Source organism: Symphalangus syndactylus, chromosome 9, assembly GCF_028878055.3.
Source record: "Symphalangus syndactylus isolate Jambi chromosome 9, NHGRI_mSymSyn1-v2.1_pri, whole genome shotgun sequence".
Taxonomy (NCBI): Eukaryota; Metazoa; Chordata; class Mammalia; order Primates; family Hylobatidae; genus Symphalangus; species Symphalangus syndactylus.
Genome location: NC_072431.2, coordinates 58,073,977 through 58,100,442, shown reverse-complemented (window position 1 = coordinate 58,100,442; position 26,466 = coordinate 58,073,977). Strand labels below are relative to the sequence as shown.

General features: G+C 40.2%; 2 protein-coding genes across 9 annotated transcripts in view; one reads left to right on the top strand and one right to left on the bottom strand.

Annotated features, from left to right (window-relative positions):
* ZSCAN25 (zinc finger and SCAN domain containing 25) overlaps positions 1-26,466 on the bottom strand; it is a 119,499-nt gene that overhangs the window by 48,919 nt on the left and 44,114 nt on the right. For 2 of the 6 annotated variants that reach the window (XM_063646247.1, XM_063646249.1), the window contains one exon: positions 15,769-15,980. The exons of 1 other annotated variant lie outside the window; for it this stretch is intronic. Coding sequence is in view for 2 of the 5 variants with exons in the window: in XM_063646249.1 (XP_063502319.1) it covers positions 15,946-15,980 (35 nt within the window). In the remaining 3 variants the exon portion in view is untranslated. Of the gene's footprint in view, positions 1-1,795; positions 2,040-15,768; positions 17,612-22,756; positions 23,556-26,466 lie in introns of those variants that run through there. 3 more of the 6 variants (XM_055292441.2, XM_063646250.1, XM_063646248.1) reach the window with 3 other exon arrangements.
* Positions 6,040-26,466, top strand: part of LOC129489601 (cytochrome P450 3A5) — a 32,562-nt gene continuing 12,135 nt past the window's right edge. The window contains exons 1-10 of one of the 3 annotated variants that reach the window (XM_055292468.2): positions 6,040-6,210; positions 9,821-9,914; positions 11,524-11,576; positions 13,400-13,499; positions 19,648-19,761; positions 20,024-20,112; positions 21,402-21,550; positions 22,618-22,745; positions 23,844-23,910; positions 26,058-26,218. In XM_055292468.2, the coding sequence (XP_055148443.1) occupies positions 6,140-6,210; positions 9,821-9,914; positions 11,524-11,576; positions 13,400-13,499; positions 19,648-19,761; positions 20,024-20,112; positions 21,402-21,550; positions 22,618-22,745; positions 23,844-23,910; positions 26,058-26,218 (1,026 nt within the window). In that variant the 5' untranslated portion in view covers positions 6,040-6,139. Of the gene's footprint in view, positions 6,211-8,786; positions 9,709-9,820; positions 9,915-11,523; positions 11,577-13,399; positions 13,500-19,647; positions 19,762-20,023; positions 20,113-21,401; positions 21,551-22,617; positions 22,746-23,843; positions 23,911-26,057; positions 26,219-26,466 lie in introns of those variants that run through there. The other 2 variants (XM_055292469.2, XM_055292470.2) reach the window with 2 other exon arrangements.

Genomic DNA, 26,466 nt, shown 5'->3' with positions numbered 1-26,466 from the left:
CTAGGAGTTCGAGACCAGTCTGGCCAACTTGGCGAAACATGAAGAATACAACAGACAAACCAACCAACCAACTCAATGACAACAAAACAGGTCTACCCTGGAGTCATACTCTAATTTTTTCTATTTTCCTCCCTTTCTGATCCTTTATCCCATTTCTTTTTCTTCCTCTTCCTTCTCCCTCTTCTTTGTCAAATAGAGGATTGAGTTATTATCACTGATCCATATAAAGTCCCTCTCTCATTTATTTTAACTCCCACCCCCATTTCTATTCCCCGACTTCCCATGTGCAACCTTCCTAATATGTTTGATATGCATCTTTTTGTTTGTATGTATTTTTAGAAAATGTTTATTGTTTTTGTATGCAAAAAAAATCAATAAAAAAAAAAAATCAATGAATCCATGAGCTGGTTTTTTGAAAAGATCAACAAAACAGACTGCTAGCAAGAGTAATAAAGAAGAAAAGAGAGAAGAATCAAATAGATGCAATAAAAAATGATAAAGGGGATATTACCACCTATCCCACAGAAATACAAAATACCATCAGAGAATACTATAAACACGTCTATGCAAATAAATTAGAAAATCTAGAAGGAATGGATAAATTCCTGGATGCATACATTCTTCCAAGAATAAACCAGGAAGAAGCTGAATCTCTGAATAGACCAATAACAGGTTCTGATATTGAGGCAATAATTAATAGCTGGCCAACCAAAAAAAGTCAAGGACCAGATGGATTCACAGCCAAATTCTACCAGAGGTACAAAGAGGAGCTGGTACCATTCCTTCTAAAACTATTTCAATCAATAGAAAATGAGGGAATCCTCCCTAACTCATTTTATAAGGCCAGCATCATCCTGATACCACAGCCTGACAGAGACACAACAAAAGAAGAGAATTTTAGGCCAATATCCCTGATGAATGTCGATGCAAACATCCTCAATAAAATACTGACAAACCAAATCCAGCAGCACATCAAAAAGCTTATTCACCATGATCAAGTCGGCTTCATCCCTGGGATGCAAGGCTGGTTCAACATATGCAAATCAATAAACGTAATCCATCACATAAACAGAACCAATGACAAAAACCACATGATTATCTCAATAGATGTAGAAAAGGCCTTTGACAAAATTCAACAGCCTTCATGATAAAAACTCTCAATAAACTAGGTATGAGAACACTTGGACACAGGGTGGGGAACATCATACCCTGGGGAATGTTGGAGGGTGTGGGGCTGGGGGAGGGATAACATTAGGAGAAATATCTAATGTAAATGGCGAGTTGATGGGTGCAGCAAACCAACATGGCACATGTATACCTATGTAACAAACCTGCACATTGTGCACATGTACCCTAGAACTTAAAGTATAATTTAAAAAAAATAAAGAAAAAGAAAAAAAACAACAATATAGGAAGGAGGGCAAGGTAAAGAACTTTCAGACTTGACACCAAAAGTAAAATCCAGAAATGGAAATATTAATTCATTGGCCTCCTTAAAATAAAAAAAAAAAAAGTTTGCTCTGATATAGACCTTGTCAGAGAAAAAGACTTGTGACTGTAGACTAGCAGGAGAGAGTCACATGGTGATGGAATGGGTCTGCATCTTGATCATGCTGGTCACTGCACAAATCTATGAATGTGATAAATTTGTATAGAACTACACACACACATACACACAAATGAGGGCACATAAAACTGGTGAAATCTGAATAAGTTCTGTGAACTGTATCAATATCAATTTCCTGTACTATCTTAACATGAATATACTGTATTTATAGTTATGCAAGATTGCAAGATGTTACCATTAGGTGGGACAGTATGAAGTGTACATGGAACCTTCCTGTCATTTTTTAGGTAACTGTCTATGGATACATAAGAATTTCTAAGTACAAATTTAATCAATCAATCAGTACTTAAATTTCAAAAAATGCATGCTTACCCTCTGGTTTGTGAAGACAGAATAACATTATTTCACTAGCACTGTTTTGGTCATGTTGGGATCTGTGATAGCCAGCACAGGCTGTTGACCCTCATAAAACCTTTGTGGAAAAAACAGAGTTGATTAAACATCAACAGCCTTATTCTACAGCTGGAGCCAAACCCAGGAAGCCAGACTTTGATCCTGATGTTACATAATCCCCCCAGTTATACAATACATAGCAACCTTAGGTTCTAGTTCATCAGGGTGTGACACAGAGCAAGAGTCTGACATAAGAGTCATTCAAGTCTTCATACAATGAAGGGTAATGTGGGCCAAACAGGGAAGAGACATTGAAAGACCAAAGAGCTCCTCAAAGAGATTAATGTTAGAAATGAAGGGAGAGAGTTTGTTAAGCACGGTGGTGCATACGTGGGTATTTCCTATGCTATTCTCCATAATGTTTTGTATGTTTAAAATACTTCATTATCAAAAAGAATATTAGGTCCCTGAAAAATTGAAGGCAGGTAAATCATCAAATGCTCACAAGGACTAAATGTTGCAAGGGCAGTTGTTGTGGGGCCCATGGACATCCAGAACTGTGTGTTGTTTCTACTCAGTTGTGTTGCCTGTATAGGCTGTGCCAGCTCCACAGCACCCTGCAGCCAACACTGCAGTTGCTGAGGACTTGAGAGATGATGAAGAAGTACAAAGAGGCAAAACCTTCTCCCTCTTGCTTCTACTGAATGAACACACCACTGCACCTCCTCCACTGCTCTCACCAAACCTCTAGCCCCTCTGACAGGGAACAGCTGCTGCAGTTAGCTGAGGACACCTTACAAAATCACAGTCCATCAGCCCACCAGGGAACACAATGGTTTAAGAATATTCAGCATTTCTTCAAATACAGCAGAAAAGTATAGACAACGAAATACTTATATACCCTTGCATTAAAAAGTCTTAATTTAATAACAAAACAGAAAGAAAAATTCCACGCTTGCAGAGAAAGTTTAAAAAAAAAGAAGAACAGCAGAGCATAAATAGCTTCCCATTCTGTTTCTCTATATTTCTCAACCCTTCTTTCAAAAGCACGTTAAATCCAAAGTCTATATGAAAGAGTTTTGGCTTTTAATTGAAAGTGTATTGATGTGGGAAGGAGATAATGCCATGCATTTATGAGCACATATTAGAGGGTCTGAGAAAATGCATGTGATAAAAGGTCACCTAAGGAAGAAAAAAAGAACAAGGGAAGACACTGGAAAGAACGTGATGCTGGGAGTCCCTGGGCCACCAAAGCCTGGAGAAAAGTGGTAACCACAATGGTCCCAGCCTAGTTTAGACTGAAGACCTTGACACCGAATGACATGTGGCATCCTTGGTAGGACAAGCCTTGAAAACTTTTACAATAGCGAATGTGGACGTTGTCAGAACCAAAATGATGTCACGTATGTGTTTCTGTGTGTGTGTGTGTGTCAGTGTGTGTGTTTAAAAATCCTGACAAATAAATCAAAGCAGGCTGTGAAGAGGGGATTCCCATGCTTGTGTGCCTGATAACACAACTATCACAAACGCTTTGCGAAACCACAAGCTTGCACAAAGGCAGTCCCAACCTTACACAAAAATAGTTCTGCAAGGGCACCTGCCCAGTAACTGCCTGTCCAAACTTGGTGTGGCATCACCCTTGTTATTGATCTTTGCAGCGAAGGAGAATTATTTCAAAACCGATATGAAGTCCTCCTCAGATTTTCCTTGGAATATCTTTGTCTTGCTTTACCTCCCTGAATTTCCACATAGTTTGTAACGGTCACAAACTATGTGCATAGTCAGCAATACATTTTTTGTTTACTTTGATGCTATACTTTCTACTTTTGCTTTATGTAATGCTTCTCAATATGCTTGTTGAACTGTTGCAAATCTCGCTGAAATTATGCTTAGGAGGATTTCTTCAACCAGAAAAACCCATTGTTCTAAAGGTTGAGTCAAGGGATGGGACCATAAGTGGAGCCTGAATTCCCCTAAGGATTTCTGCTTTGCTCTTCAAAAAAGCTGTGCCCCAGAACACCAGAGACCTCAAATTACTTTGTGAATAGTACCCTGAAATGAAGATGGGCTTCATCCAATGTACTGCATAAATAACCAGGGATTCTGTACATGCATTGAGCTCTCTCCCTGTCTGTGTAGAGTGTTATACTTGGAAATATAAAGGAGGTGACCAAATCCGTGCTGGGGAAGTAGATTTGGCTTCTTTGTTTCTCATAGGACAGTCTCAGCCACCCCTAGTTAGCACCATTTAACTCCTCCTGAGCTCTGATAAGAGAATCAACATTTCTCGATAATTTCATCCACAATTATTAATGAAAATAAGAATTATTTTAATGGCTCTAACAGTGATATTTATATCACGTGTTTTATCTGGAGTATTCTATAATAAGTTTTATATTAAGCAAATCAATAAAAACCTCTTACAAAAGTATCATCAGATACTTTCCTGAACATTAAGGAGAAATCTATAGAACTGAATGACTGAGAACCAACAAGTAAATATTTGTGATCATTGTAACCACTGTTGGTGTGGAGCATTGGTCAGAACTCCAATGTGATTATTAACATAGGTGAGAATTAATCCACTGTGACTTTGCCCATTGCTTAAAAAGAATATTCATAGTTTAATTATGCCTTTTTTGACCAAGCACAGTGGCTCATGCCTGTAATCCCAGCACTTTGGGAGGCCGAGGCGGGCAGATCACCTGAGGTCAGTTCGAGACCAGTCTGACCAACATGGTGAAACCCCATCTCTACCAAAAATACAAAAATTAGCTAGGTGTGGTGGTATGCACCTGTAATCTCAGCTACCCAGGAGGCTGAGGCAGGAGAATCACTTGAACCTGGGAGGCAGAGGTTGCAGTGAGCCGAGATCACACCACTACACTCCAGCCTGGGTGACAGAGTGAGATTCCATCTCAAAAAAAAAAAAAAAAAAAATTATGCCTTTTTGAAGCACATATATTTTGTAACATACAACTGAATCCCTTATTATATTATTAGTTTTGATTTAATGTTTTCAAACCATCTCCCCTGATATTTCTGGGAGACAGGAAACATGTTTTCTTACACCTCTTGCATTCCATCCTCAACTCCCAACTGTCTTAATGCAATGAACACTTAATAAAAAACAGTCGATTGGTCAATTGATTGGGCAACAGGCTAAATGCACTCATTCCTTTTCTGTTCCTACTTCTTTCTTTACTTTCCCTTCCTGAGTAATTTAATCCTAAAGTCATTAGGTGGGTGGCAGCCAGATGGTGGCCACACATTAAGGTAGAGAAGAGAGTGTCATGATGGTTTCAAGTCAGAGACCTAGTAGGGTGAGGACTAAGTAGGTGTTCACGTGGAGAAACAGCCTGGGGTCAGGAGTTTGAGAGCAGCCTGACCAACATGGTGAAACCCCACTTCTACTAAAAATACAAAAATTAGCTGTTTTGTATTTTTACAAATACAAAATTGTGGAAGTCCAAGCAAACAGAGAAAGTGTCGACACAGAGGGGTGGCCTGCAAAAGCAGCCAGAGCCTAAATAGGGCACGGAGAACCTATTTAGGGCATGAGGTGAGGAGGGCATCCATGATTGGGAAGGGATGGGGGAGGTTTCACTACATAAAGGGGATTGATCAAATAAGTAAATAAAGTATACTGGAAGCCAGGTGTGTCACTTTTGCAGAAAAGAGTCATGGATTCAGAAAGGGAGAAAACTAGCAGGAATCCTATGAAATTAGATTAAAATGGATGTATCCGTGTATATTCATACCCTTCTAGATAGATAAATGGTTAGATAGGTGATAAAAAGATAACAGATGACAAGATAATTAGACAGACATAAATCTATGTTATGTGTTTGTGTACAAAAAAATATACTCCCTACTTCTCTCCACTGATAGAGCTAGGTAACAATGGCATTTCAATAGCAATGAGCACACCTAGAAATTAAGTTGTTTATGATTCCTCATAGAACATGAACTCAAAAGAGGTCAGCAAAGGAGTGTGTGCAATTCTTTGCTATTGGCTGCAGCTACAGCCCTACCTCCTTCTCCAGCACATAAACATTTCAGCAGCTTGGCTGAAGACTGCTGTGCAGGGCAGGGAAGCTCCAGGCACACAGCCCAGCAAACAGCAGCACACAGCTGAAGGGAAGACTCACAGAAGACAGTTGAAGAAGGAAAGTGGCAATGGACCTCATCCCAAATTTGGCGGTGGAAACCTGGCTTCTCCTGGCTGTCAGCCTGGTGCTCCTCTATCTGTGAGTAACTGTCCAAGCTCCTCTCTTTGTTTCCTTGGACTTGGGGTGCTAATCGGGCCCCTTTTCTCTTATCTGTTTTGAAGATCAAAAGAGATGTTCAAGGAGAAGTAGCTGAAGTGTTGGACGCTACAAATGCATAGAGGTTATTATTGATCTTATGCAGATCTATGAATGAATAAATAAGCATTTCTCCCATCCACCTTCTAATTTTGGTGACTAGGAGGGTTTAGGGACAGCGTTTGGTAGTGGGAATGATCGGATTAGCTTAGATTTGACGAAGACTAATCAATGAAAACATGGCAGAGGCAGATTACAAACTACTGATCACAACGGACAGTGTGATCCTCATCCCCTTCCCAGGCTCTGGGGATTCTGGGGACAGGAAGGAGTGGCTTGCATTTTTGTCTCATTAATTTGTTTTCTGGGTTCTGTGTCTGCTGGAAGGGATATGTAGATGTATTGCCCCTGTAGACCTGGTTCCTCCTCCCCTGCCTTCCACCCCAGGATATCATTTACATAACGCACCGGGAACACCAAGACTTCAGGGGAAGCTGTCCCCTGGCTCTTCCCTCTTTCCTGTGCCATGCCCCTGAAAATCCCCTCCCTTCTATGACTCACTCCTCCACCCTGTCATACACAGAACTGTTTATCTTGCAATCTCTAGAGCAAAGGAGACCTGGAGGAAGTTCTGAAGATTTATTCGTTGCTTTAATCTTTTTCCTCCAGTCTCTGGGAGGCTAGGATTAATACAGAGCTTTGTTTCTCACCTAATGGGAATCTACTAGCAGCCTGAAAAGGCAGGAGGCATGAAAGCCAATTTGGATTTTACACATTTTTTTCCCCTTTATGTTACAGTACAGGAGGGCGAACCCTCTCACTGGTGGGATTCCTGGCATCCTAGAGCAGGTGGAGAGAAGAGTTACTTTCCACTGTGGGTAGTGGAGGCTCCACCTGTCACATTTGTCTTCTACCTCAATTTGACTTTTATTAAGAGTAGGGAACCACAATGACATGAAAATAGAAAATGTAAACCTCATTTTCTTTCATAGAAAGCTTAGGAATTCAGTGAGTTGTGGCAACATGGTTTCCATTGTCTAACATTTTAAAATGAATTGATATGGTTTACATTCATTCGTTTTTAAACCAGAATTTTTTGGAGATAGACTATTTCCAGCATGTTCCTTCTGGATGATAAAAGAGGGCTGTTAGTTCAGTATTTGTGACAATAAATGTGTGTAAAATAATGTCACCTTTCCTGAATGTCAGGAATATGAGTCTAATGCAAAAATGTATACCTCTAAGACAAGACTGCACGTCTTTTTAAATATACCTGCCCGGCCATTTATTTTAATAACTCCTTTTTGAATATACCTGCTTAGCAGATTGTCTTAAACTCTCAGGGCAGGGGAGTAAGCAATACTGTGAGCCAGTGATGGTAGCAAAGTCATCCAGGTAGGATCCATATGAAGTGAGAAAATATTCCTCATCCCTCAGGGTAGAACTCCAAAGAGATATACATGGGTCCTGGCCCCACAGTGGAGGTCACTCAAAGGGCAAACAAGTTGGCATCTCGTCTGCTTCAGGCCTGGACACAGGGGCACCATCTGTGTCACTCTGTGTGTGGTCTGCCATGTTGTGGGGCTGTCACTACAGACTCGGGCAGCCGGGCAGACAATGCCTTAGCCTTAGACGATGCTGGTGCAGCCCAGGAGTCAGAAAATGCAGTGTAGACCAGGTCCTCCTTAGGCCAATACAGTTATGTGCAATAGATGACTGGCTTTTCTGTTAGTCTCTTCATTGGAACCAAAGGCAGCATTATTCTACCAAACAGAGGGGAGCTGGAAAGAAACTAAAGAGTTCGCCCAGCACAGCATCTGCCTTGACATGGTACCATGTGAGTCTAGACACTCACCAGGATCTTTCCTTGGGGGCCAATGCTGCTGACACATTAACTCAATAGCTTGTCCTCACCTGAGAGGTCAGGTAATGTGTTTAAAGTTCAGGAGCAGAGATTAGTGTCATTGATTTGACATGGCTGTGACAACAAAGGAGGGAACTGAAGTGGGAATACCCAAGGCCACCCTGGCTTTGGCAGGTGGTGCACGCACTTCCACTAACTGTTCTGGGGCAGGGAACCAAATGTGTGACTGGGCCTGCTCATGCTGCCCCCGCTGAGTCCTCCAAACCCTGCCCTTCATGTAATTTCTCAGTTTTATTTTATCACATTTTATAAGTCGCTGGATGTTTACAAAATGTTTGGAACCTATACTGCCTTGAAGGCTAACCTCTAAAGAGGAGTAAACAAGGTCTTAATACAACTCTCTGGGACGTTTTATCATTACTTATCTTATATGCCATACTGCATCTTTTGCTATCAACAGGAAAGTACCTGGACTTTGGAAGGTCCCTCCCTGTCTTTTAGCTGAAAGTACATATGAGGCATGTGGATTCTTTTATGCACATCATCTTTTTCAGCCACATTTTTGTAGTTTGCCTCTCTGGAGCCAACTGTGTGGGGCTAGCAGCTTCACAGCTGAATCAGTGTCTGGCAACCTCTTCCTTCAGCCTCTCTTCTTCCTCCAGTTTTCCATCCCTCAGTCACACCAGAGGGGGAAGGTCTGCAAGGATCCAGAACCATCAGTTGGAGGAGTTTGCGCATGACTCATGAAAGATGAGTTCCAGGCAGGCCTGCCATAGTGAACACCAGGCTTAATGGGTTTTTCCTCAGAGATACTTCATGTACAGAGGCAGTGAACTGACTGCTCTCTGGTTGACCACCTTGAAAAAGATGAGTGTGCCTGGCACTGTGCTTCTCAAGTGAGTATTACCTGAGAAGTATTAGTTGCTGGTTCTTCTGCACACCATCATTCAAGGACATATGGGTCAACCATCCTCCTCAATAGTTCAAATCAACCAGATCATCTGACCACAGAGACTGAGGTGTACCTGAAAGCTGCCCACATTTCTGTAAGGCCAATAGAAGCCATGAACACAGTTGTCAATCTGTAGAAATAAGGACTCCATGACTCCTCCAAGGTCTCTCTGTGAATGAACGTTTAAGAAGGGCTAGATCCTAAAATAGGGTCAGAGCTTAGAGAGAAGAAAAAGCATAAACATTGCTGAGCAAATTGTAAGGGCAGTGTCACCATAGGTTCTAAGTGACCCTCTGTGATTGAGTGCATACAGTGATGCAAAATCTCATCATCAGTGCAGAAGACAAAAAAAATCTTACCCTTTCTACCTAGGATGAGAATCTCCAAATCAGGGAAGAGTCCACTTACTAAACAGACATAAGTGTCCTGGAAGAATTCCTGCCTGAACCTCTCAGGAGCATTTGAGGACATTTATCAAGTATTCACTCCAGGATTGGGACTATGAAGACTTCAGCTGCTTTCAGCTAATCATTGAGACTTTTCAGGGGTCTTGGAGTAGAGTCAGGAAAGGACCTGATGAGTGAATGCAATTACTGACATTGGAGTTGCTGTTATTATTTATCGTGTACATATTACCTCCCTCTCTTGACCACTCCAGTTCCTGAGTCGGTAACTCACCAGCCCTCTGATCTATAAAGTCACAATCCCTGTGACCTGATTTCTGTTTCACTTCGTAGATATGGGACCCGTACACATGGACTTTTTAAGAGACTGGGAATTCCAGGGCCCACACCTCTGCCTTTGTTGGGAAATGTTTTGTCCTATCGTCAGGTGAGTTGCTTGAGCTTCCTCTTTTGCTTCTTATGGTTGCAAACATCAGCTTAGTTCCATCAGTAAAAATGCCCCTCCTTGGGAGGGAGTTCTGAGGTTTCACATTTTCAGAAATGGTGGGACTGGGCACAGTGGATCAGGCCTGTAATCTCAGCCTCTGTGAGGCCAAGGCTGGCAAATTACTTGAGCCCAGGAGTTTGGGACCAGCCTGGGCAACACAGTGAGACACCCGTCTCTAGAAAGAAAAAATTACCTGTGCATGATATGGTAGCCCATGCCTGTAGTCCCAGCTACTCTGAATGCTAAGGTGGGAGGATTGCATGAACCCAGGAAGTCAAGGCTGTATTGAGCTGTGATCGCACCACTGCACTCCAGCTTGGGCAACAGAGCAAGACAGAAAGGAAGAAAGAAAGAGAGAGAGAAAAAGAAAGAGAGAGGAAGGAGAGGAGAGGGGAGGGGAGGGGGGAGGGGGATGGGAAGGGAGGGGAGGTGAGGGAAGGGGAGGGGAGAGGGGAGGGGAGGGGAGAGGGGAGGGGAGGGGAGGGGAGGGGGGAGGGGAGAGGGGAGGGGAGGGGAGGGGAGGGGAGAGGAGAGGAGCGAGAGGAGAGGAGAAGATGTGTAGGTTCCATCCAGAGCATGGCCAGGTGTACCCCTGGAGGGAAAGTCACAAGCTCATGTCCAGAAGGCCAGCAGCAGCAAGCTGCTCTCTGGCCCAGATTTCCTATCCTGTGTACCTGAAGCTTGTTTCTCAGATTCTAACTCTCACAACTGAAGCCTCTGTTGTCTGATTACTATCTGAGAATTCTACACAATTTTACCCTCGATAAAAGCAGTAATTTCTTTTTCATCTTTCCCAGATCAACTCTTGTAGTAGATCGACATTTCTGGGACCTTCTTTTGCATGGTTAAAACATCACAGCTGAATCTTAGCAACAGGAAGGTTTGTTTTTACATTTGAGAAGTGAAAGCTCAGAGCATGCATTGTAATTTGCTGGGTGTGATGTGTAGAGGTGGCATTTCTCCATCTTTTCTGTGTTAAGCTAGAAAACTGGAAAGGAAGTCTACTTTCTCATTCACTCACTTTCTCACTCAACAACATGCCTTAGACTTAGCTAAATCTGCAAGACTAAAAGAGGTCCCTGGTTTAACTTTCTAATTCTACTAGAATTCTAGAGAGAGCACATGAGATAAATAAAAAGGATACTGATGGAGGAGATTAAAAAATTATGCATTCCCTGCAGACACTCACTTTTCCTCACCTCAGTTTCACCCCTGCCCTTGCAGGTGATCATTCAGGGGGTTAGGAGACTTTAGAGAGAAGAAAAAGCAAAAATACATCAGAAAGACAAGGAATTACTTACTGGTCATAGACAAGGGTGAGGCCTTCAGTACTTAGAGAAAATTCAAGAGTGACTTTAAATTCCCCACTTCAAATATATTCTCTATTTTCTTGCCTTTCCCTTAAGACATCTCTGAATAGCTTCCTTCAACTGCCAGTGAAAGATAGCAGGCCTGATTTCATTGAACGCAACTGTTTTCAGCCCCAATTAGAGGTAGGGTTCATTCTATTTAAAATAATAATCAAATTGTATTTTGTTTCTTCTCCCAGGGTCTCTGGAAATTTGACACAGAATGTTATAAAAAGTATGGAAAAATGTGGGGGTGAGTATTCTGGAAACCTCCATTGGATAGACCTGCTACTGTGATGAGGTTACCCGATTGCAGGATAGTCTCTGCCCAGGGCTTCATGGGATGAAGCTCTTGTCAACCTAAACACAGAGAGAGGTTCTCTGAAAGAAGAGGATAATTACTTGGGAGTAGAATATTGCAATGGGAATCTGCTTGCCATTATAAACTATGTGCAAATTCAGGGAGGTAAACAAGACAAAGATGCTCCAAGGAAAATATGAGAAGAATCTCATAACTGTTTTGAGATAATGATGGTTAGCTACAAAGATCAATAACAAGCGTGACGGCACACCAAGGTTGGACAGGCAGTTGCTGGGCAGGTGTCCTTGCAGAAATATTTTTGTGTAAAGTTGAAATGGCCTTTGTGCAGTTTTGTAATAGTTTTGTTTCCAGGAACACAAGCATGAGAATCCTCTCTTCATAGCCTTCTTGGGATTTATTTGTCAGGGTTAAAAACAATTAGTGATGTCACTTTGGTTCTGATAAAGTTCACACTCGCTATTGTAAAACTTTTCGAGGCTTGTCCTACCAAGGATCTCATATGTCACCAGGTGTTGAGGTCTTCAGTCTGAACTAGGCTGGGAGCATTGTGGTTATGTTTCTGCAGGCTTTGGTGGCCCAGGGACTCCCAGCATCGCCTTCTGTCCAATGTCTGCCTATTCCCCTCTTCTTTTTTTCTTCCTTAGGTGCCCTTTTATCATATGCATTGTCTCAGACCCTTCTAATATGTGCTCATAAATGCATGGCATCATCTCCTTCTCACATCGATTCACTTTCAATTAAAAGCCAAAACTCCTTCATTTAGACTGAATTTAACATGTGCTTTTGAAAGAAAGCTTCAGAGATAATAGAGAAACAGATTGGGAAACAACTTATGCTCCACTTTTTTAAACTTTCTCTGCAAGTATGGAATTTTTTGTTCTGCTTTGTTGTTTAAATTTAAGGCAACACTTTTTAATAGAAGGATATACAAGTATTTATTGGTTTATACCATTTCGCTTACTTTGAAGAAGAGATGCTGAATATTATTAAACCATTGTGTTCCCTGGTGGGCTGATGGACTGTGATTTTATAAGGTGGTCTCAGCCAATTGCAGCAGCTGTTCCCTGTCAGAGGGGCTAGAGGTTTGGTGAGAGCAGTGGAAGAGGTGCAGTGGTGTGTTTGATCACTAGAAGCAAGTGAGAGAAAGCTTTGCCTCTTTGTACTTCTTCATCTTCTCTCCTCAAGTCCTCAGAATCCACAGTGCTGGCTGTGGAGTGCTGTGGAGCTGGCATGGCCCATACAGGCAACATGACTTAGTAGACAGCTGACACAGCTCTGGATGTCCATGGGCCCCACACCAACTGCCCTTGCAACATTTAGTCCTTGTGAGCATTTGATGATTTACCTGCCTTCAATTTTTCACTGACCTAATATTCTTTTTGATAATGAAGTATTTTAAACATATAAAACATTATGGAGAGTGGCATAGGAGATACCCACGTATGCACCACCCAGCTTAACAAATGCTCTACTGTCATTTCTAACCACAATCTCTTTAAAGAGCTCTTTTGTCTTTCAATGTCCCTTCCCTGTTTGGACCACATTACCCTTCATCATATGAAGACTTGGGTGGCTCCTGTGTCAGACTCTTGCTGTGTGTCACACCCTAATGAACTAGAACCTAAGGTTGCTGTGTGTTGTACAACTAGGGGTATGGATTACATAACATCAGGATCAAAGTCTGGCTTCCTGGGTGTGGCTCCAGCTGCAGAATCGGCTAGTGAAGTTTAATCAGCTCCATTATCCCCACGCAGAACGTATGATGGTCAACTCCCTGTGCTGGCCATCACAGATCCCGACATGATCAAAACAGTGCTAGTGAAAGAATGTCACTCTGTCTTCACAAATCGAAGGGTAAGCATCCATTTTTTGAAATTTAAATAATGATCCATTGATTAAATTTTTATTTTGAAAAAAATATACTCACAGAAAGTTACCTAAAAAATGTACAGGAAGGTTCCATGTACTCTTCATCCTGTCTCCCCCAATGGTAACATCTTGCAATCTTGTATATTGCAATATATATCTAGTATATTCATATTATTAGGTTGGCGCAAAAGTTAAAATGGCAAACTGCAGGCCGGGCGCAGTGGCTCATGCCTGTAATCACAGCACTTTGGGAGGCTGAGGCGGGTGGATCACGAGGTCAGGAGTTCGAGACCAGCCTGACCAACATGGTGAAATCCGATCTCTACTAAAAATACAAAAATTAGCTGGGCATGGTGGCATGTGCCCGTAGTCCCAGCTACTCAGTAGTCTGAGACAGGAGAATCGCTTGAACCTGGGAGGCGGAGGTTGCAGTCAGCCGAGATCACACCATTATGCTCTAGTCTGGGCAACAGAATGAGACTCCATCTCAAACAAAAAACAAAAAAAAAAAACTGGCAAACTGCAATAACTTTTGCACCAACCTAATGCTATAGTACAGGAAATTGACTTTGATATAGTTTACAGAGATTTTCAGATTTCACGTTTTACATGCCCTTGTTTGTGTGTGTTTATGTGTGTGTGTAGTTCTAAGCAATTTTTCACATTTGTGCAATGACCAGCACAATCAAGATGCAGACCCATTCCGTCACCATGTGGCTCCCTCCAGCTATCCTACAGTCACAACATGGAGTTTGTCTTTTTCTCTGACAGGTTCTATATCAGAGCAAACTTTTATTTATTTGAGGAGGCCAATGTATTAATATTTCCTTTTATGGATTGTTCTTTTGGTGTCAAGTCTGAAAATCCTTTGCCTAGCCCTCCTTCCTACATTGCTTTTTTTAAGAGTTATACAGTTTAACACTTTACAAAATGTAACTCTATTACCCATTTTGTGTTAATATTTGCGTAAGTTGCTGGAGAGGATGTGGAGAAATAGGAACACTTTTACACTGTTGGTGGGACTGCAAACTAGTTCAACCATTGTGGAAGTCAGTGTGGCGATTCCTCAGGGATCTCGAACTAGAAATACCATTTGACCCAGCCATCCCATTACTGGGTATATACCCAAAGGACTATAAATCATGCTGCTATAAAGACACATGCACACGTATGTTTATTGCGGCACTATTCACAATAGCAAAGAGTTGGAACCAACCCAAATGTCCAACAACGATAGACTGGATTAAGAAAATGTGGCACATATACACCATGGAATACTATGCAGCCATAAAAAATGATGAGTTCGTGTCCTTTGTAGGGACATGGATGAAACTGGAAAACATCATTCTCAGTAAACTATCGCAAGGACAAAAAACCAAACACCGCATGTTCTCACTCATAGGTGGGAATTGAACAATGAGAACTCATGGACACAGGAAGGGGAACATCACACTCCGGGGACTGTTGTGGGGTGGGGGGAGGGGGGAGGGACAGCATTAGGAGATACACCTAATGCTAAATGACGAGTTAATGGGTGCAGGAAATCAACATGGCACATGGATACATATGTAACAAATCTGCACATTGTGCACATGTACCCTAAAACCCTAAAGTATAATTAAAAAAAAAAAAAATATTTGCGTAAGTTATGAGATTTAGCTCAAGGTTCATTTTCTGCAGACTATGGCTGTCCAAATGTTCCAACACCATTTTGGAAAGGTGGGCATATTGTCAAAACTCAGCTGAGTATATTTTGTGAATCTATTTCTTATTGTTTACTCCTCCACCAATACCACACTGTGGTGACTATAGTAGCTGTACAGTAACTCTTAACATCATATAGGGCAATTCTTTCCACTTTATTGATTTATATTTTCAGAATAGTTTTAGCTTTTCTTGTCCCTTGCCTTTCCATAAAAATTCAGAATAAGCTTGTAAGTGTCTACAAACAAACCTGCCATAATTTTGATAAGAATTAAATTAAAGCAGAGGTGTCCAATCTTTTGGCTTCCCTGGGCCACAGTGGAAGACATGCCTTGGGCCACACATAAAATACACTAACACACACACACGCACACAAATGGTCTGTGTATAGTTTTCATTATATATCTACCACCACAGATAAGCAAAAATGTCCTTGCATAATAATCCTAATTATGCACTGCCCCATTCAGAGGGTCTTTCAAAATCGTTGAACAGGTCCCAAGTTTGCAATCACTGATACAGAAAATGTACATATCTAGCTAAACTTTACTACTTTTTTGATATTTTTTATTATAAAAGAGAACAACATAAAACTAGTGGGGTACTTGACATTGATTTTGAGAAACTAATGCATCAGTATCTGGCTTGATGGAAGTAGTTGCAATTCTCAGTGAGTTCTCAAGGTGCTCATCAGATATTTTGGTTCTAATTTTACTCTTCGTGTTCTTCATCCTTGAAAATAGTAGCTCACAAATGTAAGTGCTGCCAAAAAGCAATGACACGAACAAGGTGTGATTGTGAAGCAAGGGATATTTGTCATTGGGAAGATAGGTCTTACAAAAGTCCAGTAAAGAGGCATAATCAAATTTTTCTTTAAGTTGAACGTCAGATTGCAGCTCTAGGCATTCCATTTGAAAATTGCCAGGTAACATTATATGTCGACTGAAAATGGAGTCGCAAATATATCAAAATATTGATGATTTTTTCAGAAATCTTGAAATACCTGTTTACAAATTCCTGTATCAAATTGAAAAGCAAGGCTGCATATTTTTGGCTGTTCACAGGACCATGTTTAGCCAACATGTCGAAATGTATAAAATTGTTTGCCTTAATTTGAGCTTGCCATAATTTCAGTTTCATATGGAATGCTGTTATGGTGTGAAATATTGTATTGTTAAGTTGGTTTTCACCTTGAAGACACAGGTTTAACTCACTTAAATGGGCCGTCAAACCCACTAAAAATGCTAAATCTGTAAGCCAGTTTTCATTGTCAAGTTCTGGCAGAAATTTTGTGTTTGATACCATAAACGGCTTGCTTTCACATCACAAAGCATAAAATCTTTACATTTTGCCTTGACTTAACCATCTTACTTCTAAAAAGTGAATGACTTGCTAGAGTCAGCATCCATACTTTTAAGGAATTCCTGGAACTAGCGATGATTCAATTCCTGGGCCCTTGGGAAATTTACAGCCTTGATGACAATTTGCATGACATTATCTACTTTTAAAGCTTGTGCACATGGATTTTCTTGATGTATTATGCAATAATACTTCATCAAATGTGAGTTTTGTGCAGCATTTGCATCATCTATTAATTGTACAAGTCCCTTTTACCTACCATCGCCAGGGCACCATATGTAGCTATATCACATATGTTTACAATGGACAAAGAAAATCGCTTTAACATATTATTCACTGATTCAAATAAATCTCTTGATTTAGTTGTGTCTTTTAATGGCATGGTGACATTTCTATTTCTTCAGTGACATTATATTCATCATCAATACCTCTAATAAAAATAGCAAGTTGTGCCACATCTGTAGTGTCAGTGCCTTCATCCATCACCAAAGCATAAAATTTTAAATTAGCAATTTTATTCTCCAAACGTCTTTCAATAGATTTCCCAATTTCTCCAATTCTCCTGGCTATAGTCTGGTGAGACAAACTGATTTTAGAAATATCAGTTTCTCAAGGCAAATAATATCTACCACATCTTCCAGACATTGCTTAATAAACTCACCATCAGTAAATGGTTTTGATTTTTTTGCTATTAAATTTGTTACCACATAGCTAGCTTTTACCTTACGATAGAGTTCGTTTGAGTTGTAACTTTTTTAAAAATCTTTTTTGTTGAAAAGACAGACTTTTTTCTGTTCTGCTATTTTGTCCTTACAACACATACACACCAAATTTGTCCGCATGTTTTTGCATATAATGCCTCTTCAAATTGTAGTCTTTGAAAACTCGCACAAATTCCGTAGAAATTAAGCAGAGTGCTTCGCTATTTGCCTCAACAAGAAAAAGTCATTTGTCCACTTTTCATTGAACAATCTTCCTTCATCCATAATTTTTCTTTTCTAGGGTTTTCTTTTTAAGACATCATGGAAGCCATTCTGGAGTTAAAAGCATTATAATAGATAAGCAACTATATTTACTTTTATTATGGAAATTAACAGATAGGAAAATAGAAAGAATAGAAAGCAAGGTTTAATAATCAAATAAGAATACTTGCATGTCTTCTAAATAATATTAAACACCTATCATTTACAAAGGTAGGTTGAAATATCATTGATAATCGTTGTGTCTTACTTGCCAAGTCGCCACAAACACACCTAATATCTGATGGTGTCAATTCAACTGTCCGTGATTAGAAGATAACACACTGGAAGTCGCACACCACCATAAAACTGAAGCCACACATGCGTACAAATGGCGAGAGTGTCTGGTGTACAGCAGCACTCTGCCTTGTCCAGAATACACACTTGAATTCTTTGTCACAATTCACTTCACGTGGCATTGCAATAGCGTCCTCTCGCTCTTTATTTTGTTAGTTAATTTTAATGGCTTTTCATTTCTTCTGGCTGAACTGTTTGCAATTATAATGCAAATTATGGATACCAGTCCATTATTTGTGGATGTGACATACTCTGATTGTCCCTTCCCATTCCATTGTCGTCTACAGAGTTCACACTTGAGAATCGCATAGTCAAATTACAATATTACAAAAAAAATTGCAAAAAAACTCAAAATGTTTTAAGAAAGTTTCCAAATTTGTATTGGGCTACATTCAAAGCCATCCTGGACTGCATGAGGCCTGCAGGCCACAAGTTGGACAAGCTTGAATTAAACCAATAGAACAATTTGGGTATAATCTGTATCTTTACTATGTTCAGCCTTTCATTCCGTGAATATAGTATGCCTCTCCATTTCTTTAGCTTTTATTTCTTTCCTCAACATTTTATAGTTTTCAGCATAGAGGTCCTGTATATCTTTTGTTAGATTTACACCAGAAATATTTCATTTTTGTTGGAGTAACTGTAAATGATATTGCTTTTCTTGTATTTTCAGATATTGATTGTTGTTACATAGAAATGTGAATTATTTTGTGTGTTGATCTTGTATCCTATAGCCTTGCAGAACTTACCTATTTATTCTAGAAATTTTTTTGTATATTCCTTGACATTTTATACATTGACAATTATGTCATCTGAAAGTAGAGACAATTCTATTATTTCCTTTCCAATCTGTATGCCTTTTATTTCTTTTTCTTGTCTAGTGTATTAAGACATCAGGTATGCTCTTTAGTAAGAATGTTGAGAGTGGGCATTTTTGAATTCTTCTTGATCTTGGAAAAACCATTCAGTCCTTCATCATTAAATGTGATTTAACTGAATGATTTTTTTATAGATTGTCTTTATCAAGTGAAGGAACTGTCTCTCTCTTCCTAGTTTATTGAGATTTTATCATGACAGCTAGAATTACACATTTTAAAACAAAACATAGTTGTGGAAGATAAGAGAAAGTTCCGAGCATGCTGGCTTGATAGTACAGCCCCAAGTTGGGAAAAATAATTATCCCTTTCTTTTTCCTTCTATTTATGGAATAAAAAATTAAGAGAAAAGAATTTTCAAGGAAATTGCATTATTCCTTCAAAACAGGTTTCCAGTCTTAAGTATTACCTACTTTTCTAAAAAAATCACCACATCATGGCATCCCTTTTTCAAGTTGCCCATGCTGTAGGTGTATTAAAGACAGCTGGTCTGAGGCAACATACAGTCTGCCCATCTGTCACCAATCCTTTTCTACTCTGCACACTCCTGGGGAAGGGCTAGGTCTTGTTCCTGCCTATTCCACTGGAAGAACAGTTCCCTACCACGTGGAGCATTTGCAATTAAAAGGAGACTGAGATATAGAGACAGGAGACCACACCAGATGGCTGGGTCTCCCCACTCCCACCCCTGCCCCACATACACTCAGAAGAGGCTAGGCATCTAAGGTCTCTATTGAGCATCTTGAATATGGCTTGCCATAATATCATATACAGTCAATAAATATTTGTTAAATAAGTGATGCCTCTTCAATATATTTTGTGCAACCATGAAGATCACCACAACTAATGTGAGACAAAATGTTTCTGCTTGAACCCTAGTCTTTAGGCCCAGTGGGATTTATGAAAAGTGCCATCTCTTTAGCTGAGGATGAAGAATGGAAGAGAATACGGTCATTGCTGTCTCCAACCTTCACCAGTGGAAAACTCAAGGAGGTATGAAAATAAGATGAGTTTTAATTAGAAATGTAAAGAATGAATCTGGGGACAGGTAGAAAGTAAGATCACAGTCCGTTTCCAAGGGGTAGTCCACTGAGTTTGAGCTTCCTAAAAATGGTCTTTTATCTTTACGTACAGAAAAGACATCACAAAATTCATTACAAAATGTCACTTACTGCTCCATGCTGGAGAAAGCCATGTCCTTCTGGGACTTGAGTCTGCACATTTAACTACAGGTAGTGATCTGTTTTGTGCTTAGATGTTCCCCATCACTGCCCAGTATGGAGATGTATTGGTGAGAAACTTGAGGCGGGAAGCGGAGAAAGGCAAGCCTGTCACCCTGAAAGAGTAAGTAGGAGCACAGCCATGGGGTTCTGAGCTGTCATGAGCCCTTCCAGCTGCCTGTCATGGAGTCGACAGTTGCACTGTTGGGTTAGTCCAGTGACCAGACAAAAGCAGGGCAGTGCTGCAACTCCAAAGAGCCACCTAAGAGGGAGTGGCTCCCATGAGGAGGCAAGTCAGCAAGGGAAAAGGGCCTTCTCTCCTGTACACAGGAGCCAGGATTTACTTATCTGTTAACTTGTCACCATAAATATTCTGGGAGATTAAATAAATGCTTTAGAAATAAAAAAAAAAAAAGATCATATCAAAGTTTTGAGTGTAGTGGATATAGAACTCTGGGTAAGCAAGCATTTGGTACTTGTTGCCTTGCATTGGGTAAGATGGGAAAGTTACAATGGGGAACTTGGAACAATTTCAATCCCGTCATGGTTTTTCTGAGAATATCAGCAAACTATGGACTATTAAGCCTTCCCACTACTTCCTTTTCCTCTAATCTCAAAAAAGAAAGGGTGCTAGAAATGCTATGTGTAGAGCAAGCCTATTATTTGCTGTCTACACTGGTATGTGCTTCAATTATGCAGGAACGACAGGTGTAATCTGAGCCTGTCCTGTTCAGACTTGGGACATGTGGTCACTCAGCTATAGGATTCTCCAAATCAATGTTGGAGAGATCTATTTTTTTTAACCAGAACATTCTTGATTGTCACATCTTACAAAAATGACTCTGCTCTCAGGGCAACTTCAGGTCAGAGGAGCTGGGGATAGTGGGGTTTTCCAGAGCATTAGCAGGGAGTGTAGAGAATAAAGGATGATATTTCTAGGAACTCAGAACAGGGTGTTACTGTTTTGTAAAGTGCTGAATAGGAATCGGCTCTGGGCATAGAGTCTGTAGTCAGACAACGCCACCTTTCTTGAATCCACTAGGAAGAGTTAATTATTCTATTCTTGTTCTGCTGAAGCACAGAGCTTACACATCTTATATCATCCACACTCAACACATGCTACTGTAGTTGTCTGATAATGGGTCTCTGTCTTCCTATGACTGGGCTCCTTGACCTCAGAGGTGAGTCTAACTCAGCTTGGTGTCTCCATCACCCACAGCATAGGGCCAGCTGCATCACTGGCACCGGATAACCACCTTCTGAGGGAGTAGATGGCAGAAGATTCAGCAGATAGTTCTGAAAGTCTGTGGCTCTTTATCTGTCTTGACTGGACATGTGGGTTTCTTGCTGCATGTATAGTGGAAGGACGGTAAGAGGTGCTGATTTTAATTTTCCATATCTTTCTCCACTCAGCATCTTTGGGGCCTACAGCATGGATGTGATCACTGGCACATCATTTGGAGTGAACATCGACTCTCTCAACAATCCACAAGACCCCTTTGTGGAAAGCATTAAGAAGTTCCTAAAATTTGATTTCTTAGATCCGTTATTTCTCTCAATAAGTATGTGGACTATTATTTCTTTCTCTCTTTTTAAAGATAACTGCTTTCTTGACATATAATTCACATATCATATAATTCATCCACTTAAAATGTACAATTTCATTGTTTGTAAGATAATCAAAAATACGTATGACCATTACTATTGTAAACTAAAATGTTTTTGTCAATCTAGAGCCCTCATACACTTTAGCTATCAACCCCCCACCACAAACCCCATTGGCCTAAGCACCCAATAATCAACTTTCTGCCTCTATAGATTTGCCTATTCTGGACACTTCATAGAAATAATATCATTGATTTTTCTGTTGTTTTTTATTCTCTATTTCATGAGTTTATTTTAGTCTTTGTTATTTTCTTTCTTTTGCTGGCTTTAGGTTTCATTTGCTCTTCTTCTTTTAGTGTTTTGTGGTGTAAATGGTTATTATCAATTTGAGATATTTTCTTCTTTTAAATTTAGACATTACAGCTATAAATTTCCCTCTGAGCACTGGTTTGGCTACATCCTGTGTTTTGGTATATCATGTCTTCTTTTTGTTCATCTCAAAACAATTTCTTGTTGCCCTTTTGATTTCTGCTTTGACTCACTGGTCACTTAAAACTGTATTGTTTAACTTCCACAAATGTATGAGTTTCCCAAATTTATTTCCCTTATTGATTTCTAGTTTTATTCCATGGAAGTTGATGCATATATGCTGTGTTATTTCTATCTTGACTATCATTTCCTGAACAGCATGATTAAGTTAAGCAGCAGATTATGGTCTACATTAATCCAAAAACTCTAGTCCAGTAGATAAAGGCTAAGAGGTCAGGGAATTTAATTCTATTCCTTTGATCACTGCAAAGACGCAGAAGGTGCCATTGATCTCACTGCTGTAGTGGTGTTTCCTGTGTATAGACCTGCCCTTGCTCAGTCGCCGGCCTGAAAGAGGGGCAAACATGATCAAAGGAATGGGTTCCAGTTGCGAATCATGATGTTCTTATTCTTATTACTGATTGAGAAAATTATAATTGCTCCAGGTATAGTTTGCATTTTCACTATGATTTCCTTTTGTTTGTTTTTCCCACAGTACTCTTTCCATTCCTTACCCCAGTTTTTGAAGCATTAAATGTCTCTCTGTTTCCAAAAGATGCTATAAATTTTTTAAATAAATCTGTAAACAGAATGAAGAAAAGTCGCCTCAACGACAAACAAAAGGTAAAATCTGATGATGGTTAAACGACGATGTTTAGTTTTTGATAAATTTAGATTTTATACACATGATAGAGCATGTATCTGTATTTTTAAAAATAAAGACAGAGAACTTATGTCTAGAACAAGAGAAGTCATTTGGTAGAAATAAAGAAGGAGATTGGGGAAGGAGATGAGAATGAGTCAGAGAGATAGCATTTAAAACTTGTTATCAGGCACAACAATTAGTATGTCATGATATAAACAGTATTGAGATAAAATTTTACCACTTCTCTTCCCTTCAATAAATTGTCAAAGGATAAAGTTTTCTGTTTGAAAATATATTTTACTGGTATTGTGCTTTCCTCATATCACAGATTGGTAAAGAATCATTTTAAGTCCAAGACTCTTATTTTACATATTCTGCAATGAAAGGTCCTATGAGGCTACCTGCCGACTGCTGACATGTAGTGTGTGGTAAATGTGAGTGCTTCACAGCCTGGAGTGAACAGGGGTCTTCTCTGAGAATTGAGGTTGCAAGGCTGGCTAACTCAGCTTTGCCTACATGAGCCCTAGAGGCCAGCCGAAGGATGTCTGCAGGTCAGGGAGACAGGACCAGGTAACCCAGCTGTCACTGAAGATTATATAGAGTTTGAGAATGTTGGAGTATTTGAAAACGCTCCCCCAAAAAAGCTGCTGATGAGTTCTGGAAATGTCAGGAGATTAATCTATATGGACACTGCTGAAGAAAAACGTAGAAGAATAAAAGATCCAGTACTTCTTCCTGGGTAAGCAGTTATGACCAGAGATGGAACAGGAAACTCTTCGGCCAGAAAGCTGTATCCAAAAGACAGAGAAGATGAGGAACAGGGAGGGCAAAGGCCAAAAAGCAATTGGACATGATAGCTAGATTCATTTCAGGAAAACATCCTGCTTTCCAAGGATTTAGATGAATGTTTTTTTCATCGGTGACTCAGGCAACACCCATCAGACTTCTGGTCTTCAAGAAGCCATAGGGAGGTTGAGGGAGGGAAGTCAAGAAGGGAGGTTGAGGACTGCACTTTTGATTTGCTTCTGACTTCACGAGTCACTTTCTGCCAAAGAAATCTCTCCTTTTGCTTCTAGCACCGACCGGATTTCCTTCAGCTGATGATTGACTCCCAGAATTTGAAAGAAACTGAGTCCCACAAAGGTAACCAAGGAGTGCTTCTGAGGGCTACTGGCAGGGACACTAAGAGGGAGGGCCTTGTTCTGAAAATGTGCAGGAAGTATTCCAGGAAGATGAGAATTTTTGCCACATAGCAGAACAACACACATTTAGATGTTATAAATGGTGGCTGGAGGCACCTTCCAGAAGCCCACAGGTACAGCCATGTTCCAGGCTGAAAGGGCAACCCTAAGCAAACACAGAATGCTTGGAGGACAGCAGTGGTTTGTGGATCAGCTACATGAGATCAAATGCCAGTTCTCAGCCTCCTCCAGATCCACCAAGTGAGAACCTCTACTTGGAAATTTATATCAAACATACCGATCAGGAGGCGCACTATCCCAGTAAGGGTGATTTTAACTGGCGGTACTTGATGAAAGTGTGTTCGCAAGGTTAATCTACTGCAAAGTCTTATTTTTCCCTTTGAAATGGATAAGTAATGGGGGTGTGACACCTCTGATACCATGTAAATCTACTTCAATCTTCAATCTTTTATCTACTAGTTTTATGACCCATGGATGGTTTTGACCAAAACCATTATTACTAAGACAGTGGCAAAATGATAACCATGGTCAATTTCAAGCTACCAAGATTTGGCAACCATCTCACAAAATTTTCGAATATTTAACAATTGGTTCTAGAGAGCAGGGCTCAGCAGACTCCAGTATACCACTTTAAACATGTCCATGTCTGTATCTACTTCTGTCTGTCTGTCAATCATCTATCTGTCTATAATTTATCAATTAATCATCTATCTCAATAAAGCTTCCTGTGATAAAGAAAATAGTCTATCATTTCACTGTTTCATATAGAAATCACTAGACACATATGGCTACTGAGTACTGGACATGTGGCCAATGCCACTGAAGAACAATTTTTAAGAGTATTTAATTTTAATTGAATAAAATTTGAAGTTAAATAGCCACGTGTGGATAGTGGCTACCAGACTGGACAGCAGAGTTCCCAACTTTAAAATTACAGTTCAATTTCAACTCAGAATAATGGGGTTCAATGTAACCGAATAAAATAATTGCATGGTTGAATTTACCCACAGCAGCATACAGAAATATTCACTGGTAAATCCAAACTCTGTAGACCTTTCTCACACTCATTTTATATTGTGTTTGGTTGTGAGTTACATGATTGCAACAGGCACCATATTTATTTCTGTGCCCCAGGTCTCTAAACATCCTAATCCAGCCCTGACCAAACAGACTAGTGATGGACCATCATGAGCTTCTCTCAGGAGAAATATCAAGAGGGAGGCCAACCTGTAATCATAAGAACTTCTGCTATTTTAATGCCATTCATCAGACTACAGTCAATCACCAGGCTTCTGGCTTTTTGTCAATCTCTGCTGTCTTGTACAGCCTGAGATAGTCCATTCTGAGAACTGTACCCTAGATCTTGTATTGCCTGATGCCTGTCAAAGATGTAATCCATGCTGCTTAAGTGAGGTTGTGCAAACAAATCACCATATCTCCTGCAAGTTTGGATTTTGATTTAGTAGTTCGATGGTGCAGTTTGAGATTCTGCATTTCTAATAAGCTCCCAGATGCGGCTGGTGCTGCTGGTCCATGAAACACACCTTGAGTAGCAAGAGGTGATCTGTAGCTCAATATTGGTCCTTTAAGTTCCCTCAAACATATATAGAGAAAAGGTCCTAAATATTGCAAATTCTCTCAAAGTTTGTCAAGCTATATTGGAATTCTCTCAAAGTTTGTCAAGCTCTATTGTAGAAAATCACATTTTTCTTGGGGAAAAGCCTACCCCATATTTACTTACAGATAAAGTACTTTTAGGATCATTCAACGCACACACCCATAACACTGAGTATGTAAGACAGAAATGCTCTCTCTGGAAATTACAGCAGTGCTGGTGCTGGGATGCCATGATGAGGAGTGTATGGCCCACAATCATGTAGACCTTGGGAAAACCTGGATTAAAATGATTTTGCGTCATTCTGGCCCTGTGTAAGATACATATCGGAATGAAAACCACCCCCAGTGTGACTCTGAATTGCTTTTCCATTTTTTTCTTCTTGGGATTGGAGAGCTTCATTTAGATTTCATCTAAGCTGTGATGTTGTACATTGACCTGATTTACCTAAAATGTCTTTCCTCTCCTTTCAGCTCTGTCTGATCTGGAGCTTGTGGCCCAGTCAATAATCTTCATTTTTGCTGGCTATGAAACCACCAGCAGTGTTCTTTCCTTCACTTTATATGAACTGGCCACTCACCCTGATGTCCAGCAGAAACTGCAGAAGGAGATTGATGCAGTTTTGCCCAATAAGGTGAGGAGATGACCCCTGGAGATGAAGGGAAGAGGTAAAGCCTTAGCAAAAATGCCTCCTCACCACTCCCCAGGAGAATTTTTATAAAAGGCATAATCACTGATTCTTTCACTGACACAATGTAGGAAGCCTCTGAGGAGAAAAACAAAGCGAGAAACATAGAGAATGGTTGCTACTGGCAGAAGCATAAGATGTTTGTAAAATATTGCTGGCCCTACTGGTTCATCTGCTTTCTGTTACCACAATAA